General features: G+C 41.3%; 1 protein-coding gene across 1 annotated transcript; it reads right to left on the minus strand.

Moving 5' to 3' along the window:
• Positions 1-380: 380 nt before the first annotated feature.
• etnk2 (ethanolamine kinase 2) lies at positions 381-18,532 on the minus strand. Its single transcript, XM_053438065.1, has 9 exons — positions 18,114-18,532; positions 12,648-12,785; positions 12,435-12,556; positions 11,713-11,853; positions 8,116-8,258; positions 6,115-6,198; positions 5,859-6,019; positions 5,695-5,768; positions 381-3,557 (listed from the first exon to the last, which is right to left on the minus strand). Exons 1-9 carry the CDS (start codon positions 18,258-18,260, stop codon positions 3,485-3,487), a joined length of 1,083 nt encoding a protein of 360 aa, XP_053294040.1. The 5' UTR covers positions 18,261-18,532; the 3' UTR covers positions 381-3,484.
• Positions 18,533-18,878: the final 346 nt, after the last annotated feature.

Here is an 18,878-nt window from a genome sequence, read left to right on the forward strand (position 1 = left end):
AATGTGTGCACTCCTCTGGAATGTTTTCAATTCAACCCTACAGCCTTTAACACTAGTGTCCAGACCACATCAAGAACTAGTGATGTTGTTTCAGTGGAAATATAATAAGCCTGAACCTAAACTGTGTCAACAGATTAGGTCCACTCAGGGACAGTATCCTTCATTAGGTGAATTGAGAAGCTCATCGAGTGCAAATGTCCTCTTCATCTAGGCTAAATTCCGAGCAGGATATTAGGATTGTGTATTCAAGCAGCAAGCTCACTAATTTGGCCTTTGTCTGCAAATCTACTAAGCAGATTACTCCACTATTAGTTCCCTAAAATAAGAGCCTCTTGATTATTCTCACCCTAAAAATTAACAATTATTGTGCAGGATTGCACTTCTTTTTTTCAGGAAGATTCTGTTGGTTGGTTTTTGCTCCCATATAATTTCCTTCATATCAATTCATCTTCCACTAAGTAACCTCTTAAATTAATTAAGCCTCACAGAGCCCTAAAATGAGTTATAATTCACATTCAGACAGCTCTTATCATCACTAAGATTCATGGACACATTTCAGACATAAATGTGACCCCTCTAAAAGCACTTGAAAACCAATATCGTCAGTTTGTCTCTGTCTGTTCTGACAAATAAGCTCAGTGTCACCCCCTCAGTCAATTTGTGTGGTTGTGATAGATAAGTCCGTCCTCTTCTCTGGAGCCCAGCTTGAATGAACGGCTTCAGAGAGATTGAGGTATGTATTTACCAGTCGTCGGACCGGACAGATCAGTGAATACGTCAATGATGAGAAGGAGGACTGAATCCTGTCCTGTTGGTTATGGAAGTGCGTGTGTGGTGTTGAGTTTTAAATAGAATAAATGCTAAATTTTCATAACCAAGACAATTAAGAGACCACTTATGGACTCTGGGAAGCATTCTTTAACAAACGTTGACAGTTCATAGACTAATAAATAATCAAAACAATAAGTGATAGTAAACATGATCATTAGTTTGACGCAGGTGATATCAATTGAGCAGTGTTAATTTTGTTGACTATAGTTTAGTATAGTATAACTTTATAAGCTTTGTTATCAAATAAGTTTTACGGCTCCAGACACATTTTATTTGGGGGAAGAGGGGGCAAAATAAGTAAGTAAAGGTTGCCGACCCCTGCTATAGACCTATGCTGGTAGGGATATCTAATGGACAACCTAAGTACTGCAAGCTAGACTATTATGCAGTTTTAGACACAACACAGGGTCCCTGGGCCTGAGAAGGGAAGAAAAGGAGTTTACTGTGGCTACTAAATGTGACTAAAACTAGACTAAAATGTAATTAGTTTTCGTCGACTAAAACTAGACTAAAACTAAGAAGGATAAAAATGACTAAATGTGACTAAAACTAATATGCATTTTCGACTAAATCAAAAATAGCTGCCAAAATTAACACTGCAATTGAGTCAGTTCAGCCTGGAACTGGAGACAACAATCTCCAAATAGAAATCCTTTACTGAAGAAAAGTCAGTATATTTCCGCTGATTCATTTCTGATAAATATGTATTAAAAATCTGTCTCTTGGCTCCCCCCTAAATGCAATACTAAGAGTGGACATGGTGCAAATAGCCCCAATGGGAATAAAACCATAGCCTCAAGCATAGATGAGGAGCAGGTAACTATAGTGTCACATTTGCAGAGTGAAGTCAAATTTGGAAATCTGAACATCTACATCCTTGTTCAAATGTGTTCATTGTGCATATCACACATACAATCCATAGTCCAGGAGCTATTACTCCTCTCATGTCATGTGCTACATCACTACTCTGTAAACTCACTTATTTCAAACTCCACATCTGTAGACTTCTGTAAAGTCTCCAGACCACACAATGGCTGACTCAAGTGAGGTCACTTGAGTCAATCTTATGATTTCATGCTTTGAAATCAACCTTTTTTTCTTATTTAAAAAAGTATTTCAAACACTGGAGTCCCAGTTTAAGGGTTCAAGCTTTGTTTAAGTGTTGATTAACTCCTCTCTGGAAGGGACAGAGGTGGTCTCATGATGGACAGTGAGCCACAGAAAACCCATTCCTGGTTCTTTTTTAAAGCTACTTTCAATTTGACCCTCGACACGAATTACGCAATGTGTGATTATGTAAGTAAAATTTTGGCTGTAGATCTTTGATGTGACTGGATTACAGATTGGAGCTTAGAGCAGTCTCTGATGTTAAGTTCTCCATTGGAACAGGCGTTAAAGTCTCAACATCTGTGGGCAAAGGGAGGGATGAAACCTGACTGTGGTGGAAGGAGAATAAAGATGGTAAACTGATGAGCAGTAAAGCATTAGAGGGGAGGGAATTTTCCAAGAGGTCTGGAAAGTTTAACAGAGCGTGTCCCTTTAACCATAAAAGTGAAGGGGGTGGAAAAATGGTTTGAGGACAGAAATGGACAGAGATTAAAGTGGCCTTCACACCAGTCTCCTTCATATCTGCTGCTGCTCCCCTGCTCCAATTAAAACCAGCCAAAGTGAACAGAAGTTGACCTGAGATAAATAATCTACAAACATAACAAAATGCACATTTAGTTTCTTTGTATCACTGACTGCTAGAACACAATAGTGATTCAACCTACTACCAGTCATTGAGAAGCTTCTCTTTTTGTCGCGCCACACATCTTAAAGTGTCAGGTTGGTCTTTCGAGGAGAAAAGTCCAGGAGCTCAAAGAAAAGTAGTTTTCCTACTTCAGCAGCAGCAACAGCAGTTTGCTGAATAGTTAGAGGAGGAACCGACAGAAGCTCAAACTGCATCAATCAGAGGAAAGGAGACGGCACAGTGCCACTTGTAGCAATAGATGTACAGGCGGACTCTGGGAAGTACAGTGCAGAGATATCACAGCAACAAGCACTTAGCACCATAAACTGAGAAATGCGAATGATGGATCAGGTAGATTAGAATTGTTATAAGGAGGAATGATCTCACTGCACACCATATGCAGAATTTGAGGAATCCCAGGTGAAAAGCATCTGTAGCCAGTTTCTAACTGTAATGAGGACGTGGCATTGAGCCACAGATACAATGCACAGAACAGGAGAACCTAACTGTCCTTACAGTGTCATCTCGCTTTTGACCTTCATTACCAGCGATTTGGAACACTTTTGCCCTGGTGTGAAGGACAGTAAAGCAGTGATCTCTACCCAAACTCAGACTACTGTGTTCACTACGACTGGTTCAGCTGCTGAGGAAAGCAAGGCGTCAGGTTTATAGAGAAACTAAGAACATACACACAATGAACTCATGGAAGTTTTATAGTTGTTGAGCTAGAGTTGTGACAGATGTGGAGCCAAGTCTGGAGGAATCAAAGAGCAACTGTGCTTGTTGCAGAAAAGAGATGCCGGGTAGACCAAGCAGTGCTCAATTGGCAACTGGCTCACTGAGAAGAGTTCCCACCATAAAACCTTTTACACCCTCCTGCTTGTCTTCTCCTCTCATCCGGTCTCATTCTCTCATCTCTTCTCATTCTGGGATCTGCATGGCCATCACCGCAGGTTTGGTCTTGAAGTACTGGTTGAAGCGAAGCACAGCGTACCTGCAACAAACATATAGGAGGGATCAGTCCAGTAGAGAAGTAAAAATAAAATTCGAACATTTTCCATCCTTCAAAAAAAAAAAAAGGTAAGCCCTCAACTTTTATTACAAAATTGACTTTTGCTTTTAGCTCATTACCATTACAGATTTCTTTGTGCATTGATTACAAACAACAATTTTTAAGGAAAGATCGCTCATCAATATGTTTCCCTAAGTAGAAACTAGTTAGCCTAGCATGCTAGTTTCTACCAGTGGGGGCCTGTCAATAAGGGGTGATGCCCCCTCCAACATCCTGAGAAAAAAAAAATGTAATTATATATTAATATAATTATATAATAATATTTTACTAGTACAATGCTCATTGTGGGTGAGTTTTCAATAACAGCTGTTTTCATATTGTATTTGCTTAATTTTTGCCTGAATACATACTTGGTGTGGGGCACCAGCCAAATTACTTACAGTGAATTTTGTATCTATTTACGTTTCTTTACATCTAATGTGATTGGTCGACCATCACTGAGTTACTTCCGCTGCCGAACTGACCGTAAAAGTTTTGGCGACTTAAGGTGGAATTGCTGCTAATCCAGTAATTTCGTTACAAAAACATTCTTTCATAAGGAAAAAAAATAGGATAAATGAGCTCGGTACAAAGCAACCGATTTACAGATTCAGCATCCGGCAGGTGATCGAGGACGAGCGTACACCTGGAGCTTCTCTCCTCTTGTTATGAGAAACAGAGTTGACTACCTGGATGTGGTGTAAGAAATGTCTTATATTGCTTCCCCTGTTTTAAAGTGTTGGTACAGAGGTACTTTGGACAACGACTGGGTGCGAGACCTAAAACATCTCTCTGAAAAATGCAAACATAATAAAAGTTCCCACAGTCACGTAGACAACACAATGGGGCTACTTGTTTGCAACGATGAAGGCTACAGGACTGGCATATTGTGTGTTGTTCTGTTTTGTTGAGTCTAGCTTAAGTTTGTTTGTCCAATACATTTTATCACTAGCTGCCACTGGTTTCCACCTATAAAAGGTGGAATTCAAAACGTGCACATAAAGCTTACTAGTTCCCACAAGGAAAATTGATTATTGTTAATTTAGCTTGCTATAAGTTGAACCCTGATTCAAACCAGACTTTATTCTCATTCATTTCATCTGCTGAGTCACTTGTAGGTCTCATACATTCATTGTTGTGTTTGTCTTACATTATATAAAGGAGGATATCTATCTAGCATTAGCTGTCTCGCCTTCATTGGTCCAGTTGTGGTTACAGCAAATCACCAAACTGTCAATACTCTTTTCATACTCTTTTCTTTTCATTCAGGATATAGTAACTTAATAATTAACTTTACCAGACAAATGTAAAATATTTATCACCCACTCACCCATAGACTAAAAAGCCACACCCCGTTTATCCAGAAACATAAATATTAATACAGACGTTTTTTATAAATATCAGCTCTAAGTGCGAGTGGTTAGAAAAGAGCGGAGGAGCAGAGTTACTTGTTGACCATGGTAGTACTGCACCAGAGGGGGCCATCCGGGGCCACCCTTATGCAGTAGAGACTAAAGATGCAGCACAAAGGTCTAAACTGAAGGAGTGTAAAATCAGCATGGAGAGCACTGACCACTGTTACAGACTGAGATATTTGAGTTAAAACCCTTATTTTGTCAATTCCAACACTAGCGGTAACAGTAACAGTCTAAAATACTATTTTAAAGCACCATAATGAAGCTAGTGAAGATGCAAACCTCTAGCAGTCACACAGTGATAGAAAATTATTCGAAATTCCATTTGATCTCCTTTCCAAACCACTATTCCTTGATCCTGATTTAAAACGTCCAGAGGTCAAGGTCGAAGATGTGAGAAGCCGTAAGGACTTAGAAACAGTGAGTTAACGAAATGAACAATTTAACTGCACCCTTGGTTTCTGTTAGTGTAACAGGTGTGTGGGCACGAGGTGTTAAGTGGAATGGATGCTAAAAAATGAAATGAGAGGCATGCGGACTATAGGTTTTTCAGTTTCAGCCTTTCATTAAGTTCTGTTTAACCTACACAGTTAAAAAAATGTAATTTGATATGCAATATTCTACACAGGGGGGCACCACACACAGTCACACACGCACACACTTACCCGAGGAAGTCAAAATCGATGGAGGAGTATTTTGCCTGGATGAGTGCCCAGAAGCCCCAAAAGAAGTGAGAAGCCTTTGGGGAGACAAATCAGATATCAGGTGAGGTCAAGTCATGTGAGACACAGGGCGTGTGATTGCGTGTTTGCCAAATTTTCTTCCTCACCAGAGCAAACTTGTTGACCTGTACATAGAGTGTCTCCAGCTCCCGCGGGCTGACATCCTCTGTGTTCTTGGTGAAGAGTTTGTAGGCCTGCAGGTAAATTTTGAGCCATTCCATTTGCATTTCCTGACTGGGGTACAGCCCATAGTCCAACTCAGCCATACCTGTTCACACACACACAGTTGTATAAGAAGCTATACTACAGTACATGGATTTAAGATTTACCCTCACAGACAAATCACGCTTTGGTTCAACAAACCTGCAAATTCGTTGAAGTGGTTCCCGATGTCGAAGGCCTGGTAGTTGTAGCTGGAGTATTCATAGTCAATGAACCGAACATGACCTGAAAACAAATCAGATGTACATAGTATTAAGATTCTGAAAAAAATACCTTGGTATCTCCACTCCCAATAAGCAACCGAGAACAAATTAGGTCTGAGAAGGGTGCAGCCTGGTGCAGCTTTAATCCTAGTTATGAAAAATGGAAAGCCTGACTTCAGAACTCAATTGACCATTGATGTCCTAGCAACTCAGACATTGTCAGAGAGGCCCTTTTCTGCGTAACAGTTTTCGACTATAGCCAAGTTGTTGGACATTAATTCCAGAAAATGTCTAGAGAAATTGGTCAGAACATTTTGCGGAGCTTGCATTTCACGTATGAAGAACGCATTAGGAAAACAGGACATAACTTTGATGCCTTATAAATTGTGGGAATTGTAAAGCAACATACGCTTCCTCCTGTGCTCTTAATTCACGGCAGGTGCGCAGGCCCTCCCCAGCTCCATGGTTGTCCGACTCAATGCGTTCCCCATTCTCAAAACCAACATTCTGAAAGTAGCTTTCCATCAACCACATCTAGATCACCAGTCTAATGCTACTGACCTTCTTCCTTTTCTCTCCTCAAGAAACCCACCCTCAACCTATCTGAAGTTAACCACTACAGACCTGTCTCTCTTCTTCCTTTTCTCTCAAACGCACTTGAGCGTACTATCGTTAATCAACTCTTCTCCTACCTTCCCCATAACAACCTTCTTGACCCTCACCAGTATGGTTTCAAGGCAGACCAGTCAACTGAGACTGTCCTCCTTGCTGTCACTGAGCAACTTCACATTGCTTGAGCAGACTCTCTCTCCTCTGTCCTCATCCTTCTAGACCTTCCTGCTGCGTTTGACACATTGAACCACCAGATCCTTATTTCCTCACTTCAGAATCTGGGTGTCTCAGACTCTTCACTCTCCCTGCTCACATTCTACCTCAAAGGCCGCCTCTTCTGGGTAACTTGTAGAGGACCTGTGTCAGAACCTTGTCCTCTCACTACTAGCGTCCATCTATGTTTCGTCCTGGGTCCCCTCCTTTTTTCTCTGCCCACCTATTCTCATAGCGGTCATTCACTCACATGGCTTTACCTACCACAGCTACGCAGATGAAATCCAACTAATTATCTCTTTCCCCCAATTTGAAACACAGGCAGTAGCACAAATCTTTCCCTGTCTGACCAACATCTGTCAGTGGATGTCCGCACACCACTTAAAAATCCACCTTGACAAGACCAAGCTACTTTTCCTTCCAAGGAAAGGCTCTCCCACCTATGACCTTACTATCACCATTGACAACTCTGTGTTAGCCCCCACCCAGACCGCAGGGAACCTGGGTGTGACACTCAACAGTCAACTCTTCCTCACTGCTAACATTGCTGCAACAACCAGATCTTGAAGATACATGCTGCACAACATCAGGAGAATAAGTCCCCTTCTCACTCAGAAAGTGGCGCAGGTTCTGGTGCAGGCTCTGGTCCAGGCTCTGGTCATCTCACGCCTAGACTCCCTTCTGGCTGGTCTGCCTGATAGTGCCATCCGACCTCTGCAGTTCATCCAGAGGCTGCATTCTAAAAACACATGTCCCTCTGACTACACCTTGGTTAAGAAGATGATAGACTAATAACCATCGTCAAATCTCAAGAAGTTGAGAAAGCTGGGCTTAGCTGCACTTACATGTAGCACTTTGTAGTTTGGCTTTTTTTAAGCCTATGTACTTACATGATTGTTGCTGGTCTGGGTTTGTTCCCTCATGGTTGAATAAACTTATTTTAAGTTGCTTTGGAATAAAGTGTCAGCTAAATTATATGCAATGTAATATGACATCACTTCACATAATATATACAGTATCTGTATGATGTTTACCGCTGCAATGTGATGAGATCAGTCTGGTTGTTAATTGATGAATAAATGTGGGATGCTGGGATTTACTAGAGGGTACCCACCCTCTTTGTTGTTGTGGATTATGTTCTTGCAGAGCAGGTCATTGTGGCAAAGCACTACAGGGGAGCCAAGTGTGGATAGATGCTCCTTCATCCAAACCATCTCCTCCTCCAGAACGGCCTTGCTGGGCACCTCCTGCTGGATCCTGAGCAGCAAACACAGAGACAGATCAAGAGAGAAGAATTTGTCAGCACACTTCAGGTACTACAAACACAACACTGGGCCCTGTATGCATGGTAAGGGAAAGTGACAGAAACTGTTTTACTACTTACATATTGTGGATATGAATAAACAACCTTTCATTGTTTTGGTATCATTACTGAGCAGGAACAAACTGTGTGGGATGTGAAAACATCTGAGATAGACATGCACTAACAATGCACAGGCTGGGACACTACCTAGCTGTTCTCCTGGGATCTAAGTGACAGCTAAACAGGCTCCCATTGGATACACATAGTGCTGCAGCTTCTAAATCAATATGGACACAGTGTTATGTCTCCTATGACTCTAAATGTTTGACCTATGATCTAATCTATCACTATTTGGTATTCACTTATCACCATGTATTAAAATATTTGACCTTTTCCAACTGTGTGCGTATGACACAGGCCGACTGACCGTGATACATCCTACAAATGTTCAGCCGAAGTTGGGCGACACGCTGACCCATTCAGATCACCTGTGTCTGTCTGACAGTGGTATTATTGGCTAGCGGAGAAAGGGTTAAGTCAACGTGTCAGTGGCTTAGCCAACCAGACCGAAGTGCTGAGCAGAGACCCCTGTGCTAACTCTAATGTGCTTATGAGATTTAATCCACGGTCACAGTCAGCCTGATAGCAGGAGACGAGAGAGGGAGGCTGGGTAAACAAGCGGACACATAAGACATTATATAGACATTTAAATTAGTTTCCTGGAGACTTTGTCAAATCTTAATAATAACTACCACTAGCCTGACTCCCTTACTCTCTACCCCGGAAAATGTGCCCTCACTTTATGGTTAAAAAGGTCCTACAAGGACGTTGTAATTTCAGTTGATTTTGGCCCCTCTGTGGACAAAAGCACTAGTTTCCACTGTCACCTGCAGTAAAAACCTCAGTCAAGAGAGTATAAGCAATTATACTGATCTCACATACCCATTAACTATTAACCACGTTTATACAGGTACAAGAAATCCATACTTGCCGCTCCTCTTGTGGGCAAATGGTACAGTCCACCTGAGAGAACACCAAATCAGGAAGAATCCCCACACACATCAGAGATTCTTCCTGACTCACTGCCTCACCTTTACCTGCTGCTCCTTCCAGAGTCTCATCTATTCAGTCCCTGCCTCACACAAATTTAGCACAGACATCGTAATGTTGATATGTGGGGATGTAACCAGTGTTTTATGTCATCGATAGTGAAATAACTTTAGATTACACGGGAATAACACACGTCACACAGACATCTGCCAGTTCTTTGCAAATGCACATTAAAATGTGAATTTTTTACAGCGTGATCCAGACGGTGTTGTAACAAGTGTCTGCTGCCCAGGAGCTGGGCACTCAAGATATCTGTGTTACCAAGGAGGACAGGAAAGTGACCCGATACACAGAGCTAAGCAAACATCTGCTGGCCCACTGCATGCCTCAGACTCCATAATCCAGTCGCCTGTTACTGTTACAGTTATATAAACCACATGCTGGACTTAATTTAATAGCCATTAGAACAAAGATATCAGCTGTGACTGGGCAGGTGGCCCGGATATGAAACTGTCCACCTTTGTCCACAGGTTGTGTCAACTTTGTCTGCTCAGAGAACAATCTGATTATCATATCAGCAGATAATCTATAGCCTTGACCTCTAACGTTCCTTTCTTTCATTATTACACACTATATCAACAGGCTTTAGATTGATTGCAACACATGAAAGGGTTTTTGTATTTAATTTTCATAATCCACATTTATTTCGCTGAAGATCTTAATTAGGTTCTGTTTTTTTTAAGTAGACAATAATAGCATTTACAGCTGTTTACTCATCAATTGGGCAGAAAGATTGTGTGGTCAGCATTACACTTAACTCCTTCACTTACAAAGAGCTGTGTCCAGCAGTGGAAAGCAGTGCTGGTGTCAACTCTTCTCTTGCTTTTATTCCGATCACTTCTTAGCTTCTACTGAAGTTAACTTTCTATCCTCAGAGGGCGTATTTTTTCCTTTTGGTTTGTAAATGGGATGATGACAGAAGCTGTCGGCAAGTGACCATGACCACCACATGCAGATACATATAGCACTTTTAACTTCTAAATAACAAGACTATGAGTCTACACAGCCATGCTAGCAGCTCTGCTAGTCTGTACTTATGTATGTAACACTATGTTTGAAATCCTAATATGCTAACTACATTAGCCCCACGTAAAAAAATGGTTGTGTCAAAAATCCCTAGGGTTCGTTCGACGACAATGTCTGACGGGCATCACGATGTTGAGCCTACACTGTAATTGGGTCATTGTGACAGGATTACGACATTCAAGAGCGACAATCTGATCATTAAATGTTTATTTTACACTTAATAGGAGTTCAATGCATGATACTTCATGTTGCTCAGTTAGTCACCATCTGTGGTTCAATACTTTTGTATCCATAAACTGACATTACCACTGGAATTCCTCTAGTCTGACACCTCAAGCAGCTTATCTCGATATACTTAATATTGAATCACATATCGCGTGAAGGGGACATTGTGTCACCTGTAGCTCACCCGATGAGAGGGGTGATGTTGCCGCGTAGCTGGCTCCAATGCATATTTTTTAAAGATACTCGAGGCTTGGATAAATATTGTCCATGTTTAGTTTCTAAACAGCGGGCGGCGCACTTAACATGGCCCCAGGGTTTAGTTAGCTAGCATCTCAGTGCACAGCACACACAGAGGCTTACTTAAGTCATTTCTGCAAGTCCTCTTTTTAGTTTTGAATGATTCAGTTTGACTTTCTGACTCCCCTTCGTCATTAGCAGCTTTCCTCTGCTCCATTTTGCTCGACCCATCACACAACAAAGTTCTCCCTCACCTATGATTCCCCCGCTAATGATGCGTTCAGGTGTTAATGTGACGGTCAGCAAAAACAATGACACCTGCTTTATAGGTCAAATAAAATAAGAACAACGTGGAATTTAAATCTCATGTCTGTTTCAAAACCTGTGATGATTACTTAAAAAAAAATCAATCATACATGTTTTGTGGTAATCAACGCTCACTTCAAAATCTGAAACTTTTTTATCTATTTATTTTCTGATGACATCTCATGGCCCACCTGCAGTGGCTTCACGGCCCACCAGAGGGCCGCGGCCCACTCTTTGGGAATGACTGGACTAGACAATTATATGTTAACTTCAGCTAATCATTTTTGAATGGAGAGAGTACCTGTGTAACACCTGCTCCTACAGATCTGCATCATGCTTAGACTTAATGTTTCTAAGCCAGAGAGCGTATTGTCATTGGGCTATAAAGCAGCCCACATCCCTCTCCAACCAGATATAATTTATAATACATGGGGTGGTTTTTGTGTCGGGTTGCATGGTGCACATTGGCTCTCACAAAAGATTTGGCTGGACTCCTGATCTGACCTGATGTTGGAGGCTTGGTCTGTGAACTCTGTGGCCACAAGAGAGAAGTATTTTCTCATCTTGATCCAGAGGTTGGGTTTGGGGATGCAGCCGTTGTGTGCGTGGATTGCATGGATACGAGCCATCTCCCTGGATATCATTCTGAGAGGAGACACATATATCCACACAGAGAATCACAATGGGATTTTCAACATGAACGATTAGACTGTTTTTTAGGATCCAGTGACAGACAGACATAATTCAGAGTTAAGATAATGCTATCTACAAGGTTAGACTAGGACAAGAATCTCTTGCAGAGTTCCTGAGAGAAGTCTAATGAAAACTAAACTTCATGTAATACACACTGAGCTGACACAAATAATGCGGTAAAAAACATCAAGGACATTGAGCATTACCAAATAAAGTATTACAATTGATTGCTTTGGGCACATTTCTGTTGATAATCCAGGACGCCAGCAATTCTTTTGCACAAATACTTTTGGGATCGGCCCATGTTTATTTGTTTTCCTTTGTATCATCTGCATGTAACTTATTTGTGTTTGCTTCACTTTGGTTTCTCCTGCAATGTTGAGGCATTGTAAAATAGTCTAAGATCCTATGTGGAAAAAAGAAACCACAAAAGAGTTCTGAGCAAAAGGGTTAGCTCCCAATACTTTATAAATGTATCGTCTCTGGGCTACGTCAAAATCCTGAGCAGCCCAATGACTGTACCATGTCCACACCTGAGCAGGGAAGGATCCCGGACATCCTGCGTCCCAAGAGCGTCCCCTTGCATAAACTCATAGCAGAGGCCGTTCTGAAAGGTGCAGTAGAGGCGGGGCGCACAACCGTTCGCATGTAGTACCTAAACATGAAGCACACAAAAAAAACACAGCACATTGAACAAATCTGTGGTGCATAAGGAGAGAGCACATACCCATTTGTTTTTGCATTACCTGAAAGCTTTTGAGCTCATTGTCTCTGTCCACGATCAACTCTGTCTTGTTGCCGTATACTCGCACCAGCACCACATCGTCCGGACTGTCCTCCACATAGCAGCCCACCAGCTTGTTGGTGGTTCCATCAGTGAAGAGCTGGGAAGAAAATGAGTCATATGATAGTTAGGGGAGAGCGGGGTAATGTGGGACATCGGGTGATGTGAAACACCCCCTGAATTTAGGCAATGGAACACATTTGTGGTCATGTGACTATTATGTTTTCAAGTCCCTCCCACTCCCCCTTGCCATGAAGGAGAAGTTGGTGCTGTTGCTGTGGAAAGTATGCTTTTTTTTTTTGCATGTAAAAGTACATTTTCTTGCTTTGAACTTAATCAACTGTTGTATCAAAACAAATTGAATCAGGTAGAAAAACTTATATCATACATGTTGGTGAACTTCCAACATATAAAACCATGTGATTGATGCTCGCTGAAGATTAGCCTGAATTGCTAAAAGATGTTGTTTTTCTAAAATTGTGGCTTCGGGGTAAAGTGGGACAAATGCTGTGGGGTAATGTGGGACAGTGTCTCTCTTTACCCCACCATGAAGCACAAGTTAAGTTTAGTCTTAAACATATTCTAGTGTTATATTACATTATATATGTTTTATTTTTAATGTCATAAACATTGTAGAAAAGCCATCATGCCAAGAAACTATACACCAGGAAGACAACTTGAGGCCAAACACCCCTCACAGAGATGGAGAGTGTAGCCACTGAGGTCATGCAAGGAAAGAAGTCCTTAAGAAAAGCTGAAAGGGATAGAAATATTGACAAGACTACCCTCAAAAGATTCATAAAGAAAAAAGAGAAAGTGAAATTAAATCAGTAGCCTGGGGTGCAGTAGCTGAGGTAAAGAGAATATTCACAGATGAGATGGAGGAGAAGCTTGTCAAACACTTGAAACAACTAGCTGACCAGTTCCATGGCCTTGCTCCAGTTAAGTGCCGTGAACCGGCATTTGAACACTCAGAGAAAAACAATATCCCTGTCCCTGTGCAGGTAAGCTAGAGATCACATGAATCATAATAATCATAAATATGCTTAATTGACCAATCACCATGATTCTGTTACTAGTCCGATATTAGTTTTGGAATGTGTGGTTGTCAGGTTTTTAACTATTACAACATGTGTTGTTATGGTAGTTTTAAAGTGGAAAAAGTAAGTGGACCACTTTACCCCAGCTATTTTTTTAGACAATCTTATTTTCACTGCCCTTTGTCCTGAAGACATTCTGATCATTTCCATTGCTAGAAAACACCCTGAATTAATTGGAAATGTGTACATTTTACTGATATATCAGTTTAGCTCGCCTAGAGGGGAGCAAATGCAAAAAATGTCCCACATTACCCCGCTCTCCCCTATTTATTATTCATTATTATTCTTATTAACTTCAGTTATTCATATCTTCATATGAATAACTATTATATGAATTAGAGTTTCTGCGTGTATTTCTTAATGGAAAACTCATGAGGTAATTTTATTAACTGAGGCAGTATTGCTGTTTTGTTTTGTACGATTTGAGCCAATGCATTAGGCTGCACAGCAAGACTCATCTCAAGCCAATACTTTCTTGTTGTCTTAGGTGTTGTTTGACTGGTTACACGACAAACCTAAACTTCTGGTGAATGGTTTTTTTGCTTTCTACATTGGAACAATGGAGGCACATTGAATCTTCTGCAGGTTGGAGCTGCTGTTGGATCAGTTACTGAATAAGTGCCACCCAAAGAAAAGTCTCCCCTGCATCTGACGTCGTAGGGCCTTAAATATCTGTATCGCAGCATCACTCCAGTGGAAGCCTTTGGGCCAAGCCCATCCCACTGCTGCAAACACAATAACAACATACACATGTGCCCCCAGCCTGGACGCTCACTCACGCATATCTGACATTCCACACGTGACAAACCACAAAGATGGGCACACAAGCATCCCTGTTATGACCGTACATACACAAGCATACACGCCCTTGCTACCACACGACTGATCCAGTCTACCGGCCACACAATACGCCGCTAAGACCGGCAATCAATACATCGACAGACAGCGATAAGCTTGGACCCAGACAGAGGTAAACATTCATCCATATACTGTCTGACATTTTATCCCCTCCCCCCATCAGTGAGTCTATGTTCGGCGGTCTGATTGCACGGCCCTGAACTGAATTCCTTTGGCAGAGAAGACTCAGTCTGTCTTCAGCGTGAGAACGTTGTAAAAGGAGATTGCTGCTCTGTTGCTACTGGCACAATCTGTCTGTTTTCAGAACCTCTGTGCGAGTGGGAGATGTTTGGAAATGACATTGTGTATTTACAGTAAAAGTCTTCCTGTCCAGGTGGAGGGACTAAGCAGCTGTTTCTGTCAACAGTGCCCTGCTGCTCCCCACCACGTTTAATGCTTCCCGCTTTCATCAAAACAACAGCCCTGCTGCTCAAGAACATCCTTCCTGACTCATCCAAAATAACCAACACTAAACTTAATCTTACATTGTCATCCTCACTCCATCATCTGCTGTGACTTGAATATAATGACAGTCATGCAGCTTTGCCATTGCACACCTGGACTATAGCATCCGGTGGGAAAACGTTGTTTGGGGTGACGGTCATTGAGAAAAGCCCTGGAAGTGAGGCCTTTCAGCAAGCGATGTGAACACTGCCACGTTCTGGGTGGCAGGTGTGTAGTCCGATCCACAGAGATTAGCCAGCAGGATGTAAACACATGGTTGCCATAGCTGGGTTAAATCATGGCACCATAATAGTCACAGCAGTAAATGGTGTCACTCCATTGACTTTGATCTGACAATGAAACATGAGTCACTTGATCCTTTATGAGGAATCAACTATACAATGTCCTTTGCCTGACATCGTCATCAACTATTTACCAAACCACCACCTTCAGCATTTTTTTAAGTGACTCATGAAAAATACATTGTGCCTCCTATCATGATCAAAGACCACACTTTATATGGGCACTGGGACTTCACAACTTCTTGGCACATAAGATAATGACACAAACAGGTTGTTCTGCAATACACTTTAATAGACATAGACTGATGATTGATATGCTCTTTCATTAACTGGTAGAGCTAAGTGTTTAATTGACATTGTGAATGCAACAAAGAGCAGAGAGCCAACCCTGGATTAAAAGATTATCTTGGAAATATCAAGAATACTTGATATGACTACTTTACTTTCTGTTTTTATTTGCTGCCTAAATATTCATTTGAAGAAATCTGTTAAATGTCTCCTTTTTCTTTTCGACTAATTTTTAAAAGCTGGGACCGTTATGTGTGGGGTTTGAATGTTCTCCCTGTGTCTGAGTGGGTTTTTCTCAAGGTTCCTATCATATTCAAAACACATTCGGGTTATATTAATTGGAGACTCGAGACTGACTGTAGGTATTAATGTAAGACTGAAGGGTTGTTTGTTGGGTTGTATGTCAGCCCTGTGATGAGCTGGTGACCTGCCTAGGGTAAACCCTGCCTCTTGCACAATGTGGGCTGCATGGGATTGACTCCAGCAACCATTAAGAAAGGGATAAGCAGGATAGAATTTTTTTTTTTTTTTACTTTTATTCTAATATTTAAGGATAAGATTTCATAATGTAAACGGGTTGATTAACTGGTTGGCCAAAAGGCAAGCAATTTATCAACAATTAATGCGATGAACCATTTATCCTTTCATTTATTTTATAAAATATTACAATATGATATTATTTAAGTCCCTCAAATGTGAGAAGCGGCTGCTTTATTATTAGTTTAAATATTTATTTTTTCTATATTATTCTAAAGTTCTATACATTTGTGTTTATTTGTTTTTCTTTGATTTAGAATAAAGGCTAAATTAAGTTTGGTTAAACTGTCACCTACCAAGCCAATACGTTTGTTTATCATAAAGATTTGATAACGAACGCCCTTTTCTTAGATAAACATTGGCCGATATAACAGAATCGAAAAGGTTTTTACCAGTATTGGCCCAAAGAATCCATATCAGCTGGTTTTACAGAACAATCATTATTTTGATGTTATTCTGATGTTATGGAGCTTTGAAAAATATTGATTATGAAAAACATCAATTGTTGCAACCCTGCTTTTATTTTCAGTAATTTATTAATATTATCAGTAGCAGCAGTTTAACTTTCAATGTCGATGACACCCAACTGATTGGATTTGACTAAAAACTCAATGTGACACAATTTAACAACATTAGTGCTGTAACTATTACATGTACACCGTGTTAGTGAGAGCTAAGTCTATCATTGAAATCTCTGACTTCAGGATGAAGCTCCGTCCCACAGACTTTTCCTGAAGAACTGGTTTTACAGTGTCTCCTTCATCCAAAAAACATGAAAGTTTGCCGTGACAACAAGGACCGAGTCTACAGGAGCAACAGTTCCTCTCATGCACCTCTGGACCATCTGGTTTCGGCTCCTGTCACTTTGAATTCATTTACAACTTTTATGGAATTGAAAGGCATTAAAACTAACAACATCCCTTTATTATTTTAATATCTTGTGCAATTATATTTCAATATAACTTACTTCTTTTATCATTGTCATTAACTCATTTCTATTGCCACTTTAGTTTAGTGTAAGTTTCTAATCTGTTGTTATTTACTCTTTGTCCGAATGACAATATTCTAACAGACAATAATAATCTCATTATAAAACATGAGGATTTGTTTCTTTATTTTAGAGAGTATTGTTTGCATGCGGTGCTGAAATGTACAGGTATGCAAATGCTTCGTGGGCATGAAACTGTAAACAGCACAGCATATGTCACTGAGCTGTTAAACCCATATGAGGTGTTAGTCAAGAACTTCAGGGAAGTAAAATCAACACTTCCACACTTTATATACTTCATAAAGTGTGGTAATAATGTCTTTGTCTTTTGGCAGTATGCAGTGACCAGACGCCACCAGGACATCTCATGTTTATATTACTTGTAACACTGGGGCTGATATCAGCCAGCTGTGACAGCCTCCATTAGGTGTGTCTTCTCCCATGAGAAATTAACAATCCCCAACCGAGCACCATGTCACCACCAGCTGACACTGACACCAGGTGACAGCATGACTTGGACTTCATGCAGAGCACTTTGGTCACATAAAGCTGTCTGATAAGGGAAATGACGTTAGCTCAATAGATATAATATTCCCCTGGTGTCTTTTATGCTAATCTACTAACCGGCATTAGCTTGCTAGCACAGACAGGAGTTCCAACTGGCAACGTCTTGCTAGCTTAGTCCACATTGTTCCAAAAAACACGGAAAGAAGGTCCTCATTCATAAATGAGAGGGGGAGCAGGTCTGCGAGTGTCGTGTGTTAGAGAAGCACACCGGTGTGTCGTGTTTCCACGGCTCCCTCACACCAATGTAGAGCTGTCAGGCTGAGCCTGGCCACACGGGGCTAAGCTAGCATAGCAGTAAACCTTACCTTGGTCTTGACAAGGCTGGAGTCCCACGCCGGTCTCAGCTCTTTGATGAGCTCCATCGCTCCCCCCGCGACGTCGTGTTCGTCCACGAAGATGGGGATTTTCCTGATGACCGGCGAGCCGACGGGCACATGTATCTGAGTCTCCATCCTACAGCCACGTAACTGGGTCGTTAATCTTCGCTTCCTTCACTTCCAGACACCGCAGCATGCAAAGTGTCGCTCGGTTTGCAAGCAGCTAAATCCTCCTTGTGTGTGTGTGTGTGAATGATTGTCAGGCTCTTAACTTGCGAAGGGCAGCAGTGGTGATGAAGAGGAGTTTGAAGAAGATGAACGGTAACACTGCCGGTAGAGATGCTGGCCGCCGGTTTATCTTGGGAGCAATCAACCCACTGTACCACTTTCTCTTACTTGGCTCCGCCCTCCCGGGATCATCCGATTGTACCGCGGCCTGAGATGCCGGACACGCCCACTTCCCCCCTCACGAGTGCAGCCGAGTAGAACCCGAGTTGAGCCGAATGGAAATAAACTCGGCTGCCTTCATAAGAAAAGGATGAAATAAGTTTGATTCTTAATTCCTTTATTAAATCCTATGATACACAACACGGGTCAAAAGTTACCAGGCATTAGTTTGTATTTTCTTTATCTTTGCAGTGAATGAATTCAATCATTCAGTATGTCAGGTATTCCCCAATTAACTTGTTTTTAATCATCACAAATCATTATTTTAATTTGAACCTTTTTCCTTTTTAAATAAAATATTTTTGT

The sequence above is a fragment of the Pleuronectes platessa genome, chromosome 2 (assembly GCF_947347685.1).
Source record: "Pleuronectes platessa chromosome 2, fPlePla1.1, whole genome shotgun sequence".
NCBI lineage: Eukaryota > Metazoa > Chordata > Actinopteri > Pleuronectiformes > Pleuronectidae > Pleuronectes > Pleuronectes platessa.

Bases quoted from the DNA above. Each gene is read 5' to 3' on its own strand.
- etnk2 (XM_053438065.1), bottom strand. From the start codon at position 18,260: ATGGAGACTCAGATACATGTGCCCGTCGGCTCGCCGGTCATCAGGAAA. The intron at 12,786-18,113 runs GTAAGGTTTACT...TTTTCTTCCCAG, and splicing joins CCAGCCTTGTCAAGACCAAG to CTCTTCACTGATGGAACCAC. The intron at 11,854-12,434 runs GTGTGGACATGG...GTCTCCTCTCAG, and splicing joins CGGGATCCTTCCCTGCTCAG to AATGATATCCAGGGAGATGG.